The 13,344-nt window shown below is 49.9% G+C and overlaps 1 protein-coding gene across 4 annotated transcripts in view; it reads right to left on the bottom strand.

Moving 5' to 3' along the window:
• The window catches only part of MYOCD (myocardin), a 216,381-nt gene that overhangs the window by 85,460 nt on the left and 117,577 nt on the right, over positions 1-13,344 (bottom strand). For 3 of the 4 annotated variants that reach the window (XM_086857363.1, XM_086857365.1, XM_086857366.1), the window contains exon 2: positions 11,748-11,972. In XM_086857363.1, the coding sequence (XP_086713489.1) occupies positions 11,748-11,895 (148 nt within the window). In that variant the 5' untranslated portion in view covers positions 11,896-11,972. Of the gene's footprint in view, positions 1-11,747; positions 11,973-13,344 lie in introns of those variants that run through there. The other variant, XM_086857368.1, reaches the window with a different exon arrangement.

The following is a 13,344-nucleotide window of genomic DNA, read 5'->3' as shown; positions in this document are numbered from 1 at the left end:
CTGGCACAGGGTGCCCAGAGCAGCTGTGGCTGCCCCATCCCTTGGACTGTTCAGGGTCAGATTGGATGGTGCTTGCAGCAATGTGGGACAGTGGAAGGTGTCCCTGCCTGTAGCAGGGGGCTGGGATAAGATGAGTTTCAGGTTTCTTCCATCCCAAACTTTTCTGTGCTTCTGTGATTCTGATACCTGCTGGAGAGAACTTCTTGGCGAGACTGAAGGCACTCTTCGTTCAAAAAGAGTCACTTGGCAGCTCTCTCTTCTGCTTCCAAATGGCCTCAATTGCAAACAGATGGTCATAATTCTGAAACCCCAAGAACCCCAAGGACGAGACTTCAGCATGCTTGAAAGCATCTTCAGGAATCCCTGGCGAGATCTCCGGTGTGACAATGATGTTTATGGACTACATGCATCCATCAGGAAGGGACCTGCCATGTTTATGTTAATGTTACAATTCCTCTTCTGCCCCTAACATCTTTGCTAGCAGCCACCCTCCTCCTGAGCACTGCTCTGCTGGTTTGCGAACGCAGTCCTGAGTACAGAACGTGCAGTGCTTCCCCCGCTGGCTTCACTTTAGTCTCTCCTGTAAGCGATTTGGACACCAGTACTGTGACAAATCCACCCCACCTTGGTCTCCATGCCTGTCACTGTGCAGCAAACCATGGCTGCTCATAGCTGCAGGCGACAGGAGCGCTGGCAGCCCGGTGCTCCTGCTGCTGGGGCAGAGCTCCTCTGGTTGGGAACAGCCCAGCGCCTGTTCCAGTGCTGCTCTGTGCTCCTCCAGGACTCCCTGCTCCTCTCACAAACACAGAGCTTCACTGCCCAGTGTGCACAGCCCTCCTGATGCCACCTCATAATTAACAGGCTCTTTATGTCCCAGCCCTTCTTTCCCTCCCCATGGCAGCTGGGAGCTGTGCTTTGGTCTCAGTGGTGCTGCTCAGGTTGTGTCACATTTCTGCATGGTCTCTCTCGTCCTGGTAGGTTCAGCCATCCTCACCCAAAGGTGTCTTTTGTTCCACCAAAGACAATATCTATTGTCCTGCATCAGGCCAGACTCGTGGGGCTGTGGTTTTGGGAGAAGCACCCATAAAAGGAACAAACCAGAATTCAGTGCCCTGAGCCGATCAGTGTTTAATGTTCCCTGCTCACAGCACTGTGTGCTGTACCCCTGAAGACAGCAGTCCCTGCAGCTCTGTAGGTGCTGCTGACCTCCAGAAGGTTGAACAAGTGCTTGGAAGCTCCCCAGCCAGCCCTGCAGCAGCAGAAAGATGCAGACAGCGAAGGGAGAGAAGATGGGAGAGCCTGGTTTTGTGTTCAGAGCTGCTGGAGTGGCCTGGTCCATGTGGAATTGCAGATTCAGTCACAAGATGTAGTGTTTGGCTATTGCTAATGCCTGACAGGAATCACCACCCTGTGCAAGGCTCCTGCCCACTGTCCTGTCCACTAGTGCTTAGGACACTCATTCAGGGCAGCATTTTTTGTCTCATCAAGTTTTTTTATCCTCCTGCTTTCCATGAGCATCTCCCCAAGTGTGTGCACACCTGGAAAGCCCAGGAGATCTCCAGCTGGCATGATGGGTGGGGGGCACACTGAGCTGAGCCCCTCCCTGGAGCTCACAGCTGGGGCAGAAGGATTTGTGGGGCACCAGCCTCAGCAATTTAGGAAGGAAAGTACAGGCTGTAGCCCAGCCCCAGGGCTCTGGAGAAAGCCAGTGAAGCTGTAACCACATGGATCTCTCATGTCCCCTCTTCACAGCCCCCAGCATTGCCTGACCCTGGGCAGTAGGACTTAATGGGATGGGGGAAGGAGGATGAGAGGTTTCCTGTATCTTCTGGGAGATGAAATGCAGGGGAAATAAAGGGTTTGTAGACCCAGGGTTGCAGCAGTAGCTCAAGAGATTTTGCTGCTGCTCAGCAGCCTCTGAAGGAACAGCCCTCTTCCTGCAGAGCTCTCTATGGCCACGCCAGAAACAGGCCCAATTTGGCCCTAAATGCACATATAATAAAGACACAGCTGTGAGTTTCTTCTCTTCTCATTTTAAAATATACGAGCTGGTTTGCACAACCCCAGTATGATGCAGCTTTTCTCATCATGGAGCTCCACATACCACTCCAGCAAACTACTGGGAAGCAGCCACAGCACCAAACATCTGTGCAGACACATTGTGCCAGATGTTACCAGAAGGCAATGCAGCAGTGGGTCTGGAAATGGATTCCTGGAAGTGCCACCCCAATTAGCCTGCCCAGAACCAGCCCTGAGGATGAAGGATCTACAACAAACTTGGGAACAGAGCACATGGGCTGCGGTCACAGCCTGTTCTCCTTGGGGAGATTTTGCTTGTCCCACCAACATAGCAACTGGGCACCCAGGGGAGGGAGGATGGAGCTGCTGGGACAGGAATGTCAAAAGAAGGGAGGAAGCAGCCCCAGGCAGCTCCACATAACCAGCAGGTCTCCCACAGAGGTGTTCCTGGCTGCTGGTTAGCCCTGGGCACAGGCTCATCTCTCCGGTTCTCCCTCTCACCATGAGGTCAGTGGCTCTGGCTGCACTGGCAGCACACAAGTGTGTGAGCAAGCAGTGGTGTGGACCATGGGGTCCTGCACTGTCCCCTCCCAGCCCCAGAGCAGTCAGAATCCCACCCTGACTGCTGAAACTCCTCTGGGTTTTGCCAGTGAGTCAACCACCACATGAGCCACTGGTCCCCTCTGCAGCAAGGTGGAGCCCCAGTTCCCCAGTTCTTGGCTCACCATGGAGGGTGGACATTGTTCCTCGAGGAGCCTGGAACCCTGTGGCAGTGCCCTCCCAGCTGCCTGAGTAAGCTCCACACCCAGAACCCGACCCTGGCCCCAAAGGGAGCCCCTGCTCTGACCCCACTCTCCCTTCCCACAGCAGCGGCGCTCCCCAGGCGCTTCACCCCGGGCTGCCTCTTCTCATGGCAACTTCACAAAGTTACTGAGAAGAAGAGCTTGGAGAATGTCTTGAGGATTCATGTGGTGCCACGTGGTTGCTGTGCCAGGGGTGCAGAGCTCGGGCAGCTTGGGGCCGTGCCTGCGGGCGTCCCCACTCACAAACATTTGCGCACACAGACACGCACATACGTCTTACGTGCTTGCTCTCCTCGTTGTCTCCCAATTTAAAAAGTCATTCAGAGTGAAAATATGTTTCCTCTTTGTGAATGGGAAGATCTAACACAGATGGTGCATTAACTGGAAACATCTTGTGTTCCAGTCTGTTCATAGATTCGTTCTGTTCAAGAACAGAAGGCTCCATTTATGATCATCTCTTCAGTGCTCCTAATCTTTACAGCTTGGAGATACCCAGCTAAATTCTGTGTCAAATCATCACCTCTTCCCCTCTTCTAACGCTACCAAAGCAGAAGTTTCAAGGCTCTCAGTGTCAGCAGTGAGGCACTGGGTGTAACCTGCAAGGCTGCCTTGGCACTGGACTGCAATGAAACCTCGAGTACTTTGGGTCTTCTGAGACCGATTTCTGTGACCCCTCCGGGCTTGCTGCTCACCACCTGTGAGCACCAAGACAGCTGAGCATGAACCATGGGCCAGGGAAACTTTTCTAGATGTTTCTGCATAAAGGTGCAATTTTTTTTTATATAAGAAAGCATCTTTTGCAGGAACAAGTGCAACCCTCCTGGAAGACTTGAAGTGCTGGAGATCGCAAAAAGTCCCCAGATAAACTGGCCTAAGAGGAAAATTAGCCTGAAGAACGATTTAAGTTTCACAGTCCATTTTTCAATTAGGCTATTTTACCTAGGGAGTTCCTGCAATAGGTGTCTTTCCCTGTTGGAATATCTCCTTGGATACATGTGTGCTTCCTCACTGTGATGTGGTGAATATTCCCTTTAACATCCAGAAGAAATTTATTTCTAGAATCCTCCTGATTTTTTGATGCCAATGAGCCTAACGTGCTCCCAAGTCCTGCAGGTTAAACACTCACAGAGATAAAATGGTGTTATTCTTGCAAGAGGAGGTTTTGTTTTTATCAGTTCAGGGCTATCAGGTTTCATACCACAGATCACAGCTTCAGCCCCAAGTTTCACATGTCCTGATATCATTCACATGCCGTTCACCAGGCTCAATCATGAATTAAGAACTGTGGCCTGGGTTGAACTTTACCCTTCACTAGCTACCTCTCAAAATCAGCTGCAGAAGAGAGGGAGGTGCTGAGCACAACCTGACCTCAGGTGCTCTGAGCAAGGACCTCAAGAATGTGCAAATCATTGGAGCAACACAGAAATAACCACAAATATAAACAAGATGAAAGAAAAACTCAGACTGTGCACGGAGCTATGAGCACTCTTTCCCCAGTGCAGCAGGGAGAGGAAATCCTATAATCACTGACACACTCTATTTAACCACAGGCATGGTTAGGAAGGGAAGGACAAGCCTGGCTAAGGAGAGCTGAGGCTGGATGGGCAGTGAGGTGAGGAGACCCAGCCTGGGGGTTCAGTCCTGCTGGGTGCTGAGCAATGGTCTGGAGCTCTGGGGCTCAGCCCCAGCCCAAGAACAAACCCACAGCAGACAATTTGTGCTGCTCATTTTGCCATGCCCAGGCTGCAGTAGGCACCAGGATGGGGTCACTCGTGGAAGTGTGGTAGGACCTGCTCTAAAGCACATGGAGATGGAGCAACAGAAGGATCATGACAAACAATTAGCCCTGTCTCTATCTGACTTCTGAAAGAGGACACTAAACCACAGCTTAGGCTCATAATGAGATGGAAACTAGTTTTAGATGAATCTCAAAACATACCTGAAGATGGAATGGGAGTGACTCACACATGTCCCTCCATGGGAGGTGGTTACACAGAGCTGGGCACAGCCTTGGTTTTGAGTAGAGACCTGGCAGCTGGGCAGGGACACCACAGGAGTGAGCAGAACTGATCAAGAGATGGAGAGGGAGGACCTGACTCAAGTTTCCCACCCTCCATACTCACCCTTCCTCACCCTGCAGGTGATGTCCCCATCCAGTAGAGAATGTAACCCTGCCTGGGGAGTGTGGGCAGGGCTCCACACAGCCAGTGGGATTCTGTGCTGGAAGCTGAACCTGGGACTTGACACATGAGAAAATTCCTCCCTGTGAGAGTGGTCAGGCCCTGGCACAGGTTTCCCAGAGAAACTGTGGCTGCTCCATCCCTGGAAGTGCCCAAGGCCAGGTTGGACAGGACTTGGAGCAGCCTGGGATAGTGGAAGGTGTCCCTGCCATGGCAGGAGGTGGGACTAGATGAGTTTTAAGGTCTCTTCCAACCCAAAGCGTTCTGTGATTCCATGAAAATGAGATTTCAGGTGACTGTCAGGCTACTCAGGAGGTGGCTGCAGGAGGCAAGGGCCAATCTGTCCATGAGAGGAGTTCTCTGCAGGTTCTCTGTCATTTCTGTCTGAATGCATCCTGGTGTGTCAGAAACTGGGAGAAAACAGTTCTGCAGTGTAGCCCCCCTTGGCAAGGCAGTTCCTTTATCCTGCAAACTGCAGCTAGCAAGGGCCAGGAGCCAAGAGCAACGCCGATCATGAGGTGTCAGGAAATGTTTGCCATGACTTCATCCTTAAAATAACCCCTGTAGACATTTTGCTCAGCAAAGACCCAACCTCTTGGTGCTCAAAGGAGCACAGATCCCCGAGGAGGAATGATGGGTCAGACAGTGAATTGCTATTAAATGATAGCTAAACTCCAGATGGCCAACAGGGAACAGAGTGGGGCCACAACTGAGCCCAAGGGAGAGTCTTTGTCCTCTGTCACCACTGCTTTGATTGCTCAGCCAGACTGAAAGCTTGGGAGAGCCTTGAGACATGCAGGCAAGTCTTTGCTCCAGCTGGCTTAAAGAAAAAATTGATCCTAGGAAACAAATAGACCTCTCAGTGTCTTAATAGGAAAGTGATGTGTATGGTGCTTGTGCAAGTGAGACACAACTTAGAGCTCAGTTATGGAAATTTTCCTCTGTGGCAAATATGTTATGAATGACTTGTCCTGAAAACATGCCAGCATGTAGGTGCTGCTATCACAACATTCAGTGACTTTAACTTACTGTGAGCGTTCCTGTGATAAATCATGGAAAACCTGGCTTGGGCTATCTTTAGTCACTGCACTGTTTCACTCTCACAAGTCACTCACAGCTCTAAAAATACAGTTTATATCATTGGATTCCTGGAATTCCTTTAGCTCTTACATTCTGATTTAAGTGGCATTAAAGCTGGGCTGAGCAGTCCGAGGCTGCAGGCTGATGTTTCACTGTGGATTAGATATCACCTGGGTTCAATACAGGGTTTGCAATATTTATTTGATTTGGATCCAAAGGCAATTTGAAAAATCTTCCTGTAGATACACCTCTTACCTGGCTATGTGGAAGAAAGACTAGATTTTTCCTGGGACTAGATAGTAATTTAATAACCATTCCAATATAGAATTAAACTAAAACACATGCTCACCACAAGAACTGAGTTGAGACTGGGGTTTTCTCCTCAAAACCTGGAGGTATCTGGTCTCTTCTGGCCTCTGCACTGTGATCTTGTATTGACTTCTAGGTCAGACACCTCTCTCTTCTTTTGGTTTCACTTACATGTCTTTCATAGTAGTTATTGATTCAGAAACACCAAGAACAAGAAAGTCTTGACCTCCCACCAGCCTCTCTGGATTTGATTACCAGTGATGGATAGTCTGAGCAGAATTTAATGCTTTCTAATTTTCCTTGATAGGGTCTACGAAGCACGTTACTATTTTTTTATCCCAACTGGCAGCTCAACAAAGCCCAGCAATATAAAGCTCCATTTGTGTAATAAACTGTTGTACAATCTACTGCTTATGAACACAGGCCCTGAAAATGTGCAACCTTTCTGCACATTACATTAAACACAAACCAGATGGGCACTGGAAAATCCTCCCCTTTGTTGCAGTGGGCTAAAGGGGCTGGTGGTCAGAAGGTCTGCTTCACTACACAAATAAACAGAAGAGTTTAACTACATTATTCTCCAAAATCAGCAATGGGAAACCTACGTGGAAACATTATGAGCAGTTTGCAAACCCACTCCTGGAGTAGTGTTGGCACAGGGGAGCCCTCCATGTCTCCTACCTGCAGCAGCCAGCCTGGGAACCAGAGCCTTCACCTGCAGCCAGAGCTGACACCAGACTTGGAGGCACGTGGGTGGAGGCAAATGGGTGAAATCAATCCCTTTTCTCAAGGTTGCCTGGGTCAGAGCTGGACGTTTAAAAATGAAAATCACTGTAGAGAAATGGAGCCCTCCAGAGTGGGCTGAGCTCATCCTGAGCAGTTTCTGAGGTAGAGAAAGCTCATCACATTAGACAGGGTGTCTCAACTTTGAAAGTTCCATGAGTGAAATCCATCAGTCTCAGAGTCCTGGGACAGGGAACAAGGGAATTTTCTGTCTCTGGGCTGTACCAAAGGACACGTCACCTTTCATTCTGAGCACATCCACTGAGACATTTCTGGAGGAGCTGCTCTATAGAGCCCCTGCATGACCTCTGGCCCCTTTCCTTGAGTTTGCAAATGTTATCATAAAATTATTTCTGAAATTCACCTGGCCAAATTGACACAGGGAGGGACACGTGGCCAAGGTCACCCACAGAGCCTGCACCCTCACTGCCTTCCCACTGTGCAGGGAAATCATCATCAGTCACACAGGGAGCGGCCAAGGTAAACACAGTCTTGATGCAAGACAAATCAAATGTTCTACTGCTGTTCCCACTGACACAGGTGAGGAACAGCACAATGGCATGGGATGGGGTGAGATGGGATGGAGTGGGATTAGTTGGGGTGAGCTGTACGAGATGACAGCTGCTACCAGCTGAAGAAATTATCCTAGGAGCATTGCTGCTGCTTCAGAGTGTAAGCACAGGCCCTGGTGTCAGCATCTGAGAGGGTTTCAGATGGATCTGGGAGGGAAAAGCAGCTCATGGATCTGAGACCCCCAAATGCAGGGAGCACTGAGCCTGTGGGTGAGTGGGTCTGTGAAGGATGCATGTACGAGACACCTCTGGATCACGGAGTGAGACCTTTGGCACCTGCACAACTGCAGACACTGTGGTTCCCTTGTGGTTCCCAGACTGAAGGCTCCAGAACGCCAGGGAGGTGGCAGCTGGGAAACTTGGTGCCCTGCAGGGCCTGGTGTGCCCATTGCATAAAGAATTGCCTTATTTTTCTGTCTGCCTTTGTGTGCAACCCAGTCAGCCCAGGGATCAGCAGAGGTGTGGGCAGGACACGGTGTGTCCTCACCTGAGGGGTGCCACGTGCCTCAGGAGTGTCCCTGCATGGGGAGATGGCATGGGGTGAGCATTGGGTCAGGGATGGAGTGGTGGAGTCACCATGCTGAGCTCCAAGGGCCAGGAGCTGGCAGGAGCCCACAGATCCAGCACCCACACAAGGTCATGCACAACAGGGCCTAGACCTCACCTCCAAACTCAGCATCACTGGGACTTCAGGAAGACCCAGACCCAGAGCCACATCTGCCTCTCCTGAGGCTCTCCTGAGACAGCAGGTCACAGCTCTGCCTGGCTCAGTGTGGACCAGAATTTAGGAGGAGACAATGTCATTGGGCATCAAAGCTCTGTGGGATTGGAAGTCATGGAAAGAGGGCAGCCTGGCAGTGCTCCATCCCAGGGCAGGACAGGGGTTACACTGGGCAGGCAGGGGTCAGAATTCCTGCTTGTTGCAGAGGTAACAGTCCCCATTTTCCAGGACTTATGCACATAGTCCTGGGATTTTGTAGGCCCTGCCAAATGGGCTTTCTGCTCGCTCAAAGGTGATTTATTTTTACAAATTTAAATGAAATCCCCTCAGCCATTTTTGAATAATACTAGAGTTAAAAAGGCTATTTTCCTATTTAAAAATATTCTAGCTAGACTGTTTTTATTAAATCAAAGTTAAGTCAAATAAAGAGGGCAGTTTGAAAGTTCAGGCTTGGGCAGGAGCTGGTCCTCACTGAGGAGCTGTGCCCTTGACACACGGGTGTCTAATGCCCACTGAGCACCAGCCCAGGGTGGAAAGAGCATGGAACAAGGGAAGATCCTGCCTGGCTGAGGTTTGCACACTTGTTCCCTCTGGAGATGGGATGCAACAGGGCAGAAGGAGGTGTGGGGGGGTGACACACCTCACAATTGTTTCTCCTTACATTTCCTGGAAGATTCTTACAGACAACAGATGGAATCTTCTTCCACTTTACCCAACTCATTCCCAGGCATTGTGTCCTTCAGTGGCACCATCTTGGGGGTGGGAGGGTCCCTGCTGTCCCCTCTGAGCGTGGGATGAAGGTGGGAGTGCTGAGCACATCCACGGGGGTGCCCTTCAGGAGGGTGAGGGGACACTGATGCCGTGTTTTTTCCCCAAGTCACTCCCAGATGGCCCCCTCACGAGGGATGGGGTAGCAGGTCCTTGTTGTGGCACCCCCACAAATGGCACTGAGGGGGACTGGAGGGCTGTGTCCTCATCAGGGACAAATCTGATTTTGGGCTCTGAGGAGGGCAGCCTGGGGGGCTGGGGGATGTCCCCACTTCATGCCCAGCTCATGGAGCTGCTCCAGCAGTCCTGTGGGAGCTGTCACACCATGGAATGTGACATCAAAGGCAGGCCCAGGTGCCACATGACGCTTGTGACACTTGGCAGGCCTGCCAGCTCCTGAGATGATGTGAGATGAAGGGAGCCTGCTGTTCCCAAGTGGGGATGGCAGGAAGAGCCGATCCCCTGCGCTGTCTCAACGCTCTAAAGAAAGGGAAGCGGAGCAGAGCAAAGGGCTGGAGGGGTGCCCAGACTGTGGGGGGCTCTTCTCGCTTAGAGAGGGCAAACAGCCCAGTGTGGAGGGGCTGCAGGGGTGCAGCCATGTCCTGGTGGGCCACCAGCCCCGGGGGACACGAACCCCTGAGACGGGGCCAGCTGCCAGGCAGATACTGGCACTGCTAAAGGGCTTAGGGCAGTTGCTACCTGCACATCTGCAGGTTGTGCTGGGAGCCTGTGGGCACCTGGAGATGTTTCTTTCTTTCCCTTCTCATAAGAAAAAAGTGTGGAAAATGGATAGAAAAATGAAGATGTGAAAGCTACGGAGAAAATGTGGTTTTCTTTTACATCACTGAGCAGTTTGTCCCTTTACAAGTCCTGTTGTTGCCGTATTATCTTAGGTACACTTTGATATCTGGAGTTGTAGGAAAGAGGAGTCCTCTGGTGTGTCTGAGTCTGACTCTTGGTTGTTTTACTCCAGCCTGACACCAGTACATTGCCATGATGACATCATTTGGATTATTTCTGATTTATAGTGATTGAGAAAAATTGGGTCCTGTACAATAATGCAAACAATCAAAGACACAAAGCAAAAACAGTGCCTTTGGGCTGCACTTTCACATTGCATGATGTTTTGAGGACTTAATGTTGAAAGCCTTAGAGTGCACAAAAGGAATTTTCTTCATTTCATATATTACACAGTTGCCTGAAAGAAATGGCAAACAACTCCTCAGCTTAATCATGCTTTACACAGGCTCAGTTGTGGGGTTTTTCTGTCCATCAGCATTCTACCAACAGATCTCCACTGAAACTCAGAGCAGTGTCTACCAGCAAGAGTAGTTGTTGTGCCCATGACCCCACAAATGACTCTTGCACAGGCCTGGGACGAATTCTGCTCTCTATTACACAAATCTGAAGCAATTTTGGTGAAAGTCTGGAGCACCCAGTACTCGGTGAGAGCAGAGCAGTCTATTGGGGCCTTGGCAAAACAAATACCCTTCCCAAATGAAATACCCTTCCCATTTCTTCTCCACTGATCAACTTCACATCACCCTAATTCCCCAGACATTCTGCTACTGTGATCAGAACACAAGTCACTTCCTAAGAGATTGAAATTCCACATTTCAGCCAAAATCATACCAAACACTTTGGCACATTACCAAATGCCTCAGGGTTGACAACAGCATTTAAGTCTGTCCCAGAAATACTGAGATCAGTTTTCCATTAAATTCCATTAAATCTGAAAATCAGGCCATCTCATGGCAAGATGCTTGACAGCAAACACCCTCCAAAACACCACACATAAAAACAGCAGTGAACCAAAACACCAGATCACTCAGGAGATGCTACAGCAGCGTGGATCCCATCCCATGGATCCCATCTCATGGATCCCATCCCATGGATCCCATCCCATGGATCCCATCTCATGGATCCCATCTCATATATCCCATCTCATGGATCCCATCTTATGGATTCCATCTCATGGGTCCCATCTCATGGGTCCCATCTCATGGGTCCCATTTCATAGAGCCCATCTCATGGATCCCATCTTATGGATTCCATCTCATGGATCCCATTCCATGGATCCCATCTCATGGATCCCATCCCATGGATCCCATCTCATGGGTCTTATCTCATGGATCCCATTCCATGGATCCCATCTTATGGATCCCATATCATGGATCCCATCTCCATTCCCATCTCATGGGTCCCATCCTATGGATCCCATCCCATGGATCCCATCTCATAGATCCCATCTCATGGATCCCATCTCATGGATCCCATCTCATGGATCCCATCCCATGGGTCCCATCTCCATTCCCATCTCATGGGTCCCATCCCATGGATCCCATCTCATGGATCCCATCCCATGGATCCCATCTCATAGATCCCATCTCATGGATCCCATCCCATGGATCCCATCTCATAGATCCCATCTCATGGATCCCATCTCATGGATCCCATTTCATGGCTCCCATCTCCATTCCCATCTCTTGCCACCACCAGGTGAGGAACTCACCGTTCTTGCGCTCCGCGAAGGGCGGGGGCTGGAGCTTGGTGCCATCCCTCACTTCAGTGGCAGATTTTTCCTTGGGTGCCTTTTCCTCCTCATTGCCAGCTGGTGAGCTTTTGTGGTCCGAGCGATCCTGTTTGATCACACCATTCATCACCGTGCCTGGAGAGACTGGCCCGGATTCTGGCTGCTCCACTTTGGATGGGAGAGGAGCAGACCCCAAAGTGACCTCTGGAAGAGAAGAGGAGCAGGTGAGGACAAATTCCCAAAGCAATCTGGGAAGCAGTGAATGAAGGCAGGCATTTGTGAAGCGATCAGACCACAAACAGCTGATTACTGGCAGTTTGCACAGGAAAATCCCAGGATTCCCTGTTGCCTGCTTGATTCTCCTTGTCTGCTGGACACCTGACTGCTTTTTTGAAGGAATTTCCACCCATGGGCACAGAATATTTGCACAAAGTCTGTCTTCAAAACACACAGCCTTGGGGAACCCCCACGAGAGAGCTCTTGAACTGTTAGAGATCCATGAATCAGAACAGTCTTGCTTTATATAACTGGTTTGCTGAGAAAATTGGAATAAATGACAGGAATAATTCCACACAACCCAGAGGAGGCTGCTAATTATATGATACAGACAGCAAATGAAAAGAGCAAACATCAGTCAGCTTTTACACCAGGAAGTGTACAAACACCCTGCAAAGTAAAATACATGTGCAAAACCTGTCCTCTGACATCAAACTTATGATTAGCACTCACCAGGGCTAAAGGCTTTATGAAGAATTCAACCACGTTAGGTACAAAATGCCAGGAGTTTTAGAAGGGCAGAGGAGTTGTTTTTTTACCACATCATTCTACTCCAAGGTTTACGAGAGGCTTGTGGTCAAAACACATCACAAAAATTCTTAAAAGGTTCTGCAAATTCAGGTTGTGCTTCTATAGATCTTTAGGCAGATGACACTCCCATCTAACCAGAAAGATGATGGAAAGGATTCAGCTTACACCAAACATGTTTGTGGGATGCAGGCAGATGGCCCAGGAGGGGCTGAGCGCATCAGAGGAAAGCTGCAGGACCATCTCAACAGAACATTGTCTGAAAAATCTCCAGATGCTGAGTGAAAGTGAATGCCTCTAAGAATCAGCACCAGCTCCTAATGAGTCCCATCAGGAAAGAGCTGAGGAAAGCTAAAAAAGGTCATTTGTAGAGAACAAGAATAGAAAAGTGTAAGATTGATTCAGTGATAAAATCTGATTTAATACAAAAAAGTTACCAATTTACTGTATAAGGAAGTAGGAACAGTGCATTGCACATGATACCATCTCCTCCACACTGTGTGAGCCAGATCCTCACACTCCTCTCCCCACCCTGCACCAGCAGGGATTTTGTCATCTGCTTTCTCATCCACCTCACTCCAGCCCCACCTGCCCCAGCTTTTCCTGTCCCACCAGCTGCAGCTCAGAGCCTGTGTCTGTCTGTCCTGCCTTGCACTGGCACATTTCACACAGGGTGCCCATGGGCTGGCTGGGAAGGAGGTCCTGGGGGTGTCTGTGTCACTTTATCCCTCTGCAGAGACCACAAAGCTGTGCCCAGTGCCTCACTGGGACT

Source organism: Cyanistes caeruleus, chromosome 19, assembly GCF_971803275.1.
Source record: "Cyanistes caeruleus chromosome 19, bCyaCae1.hap1.1, whole genome shotgun sequence".
NCBI lineage: Eukaryota > Metazoa > Chordata > Aves > Passeriformes > Paridae > Cyanistes > Cyanistes caeruleus.
This window is presented reverse-complemented; position numbering and strand designations above follow the sequence as displayed.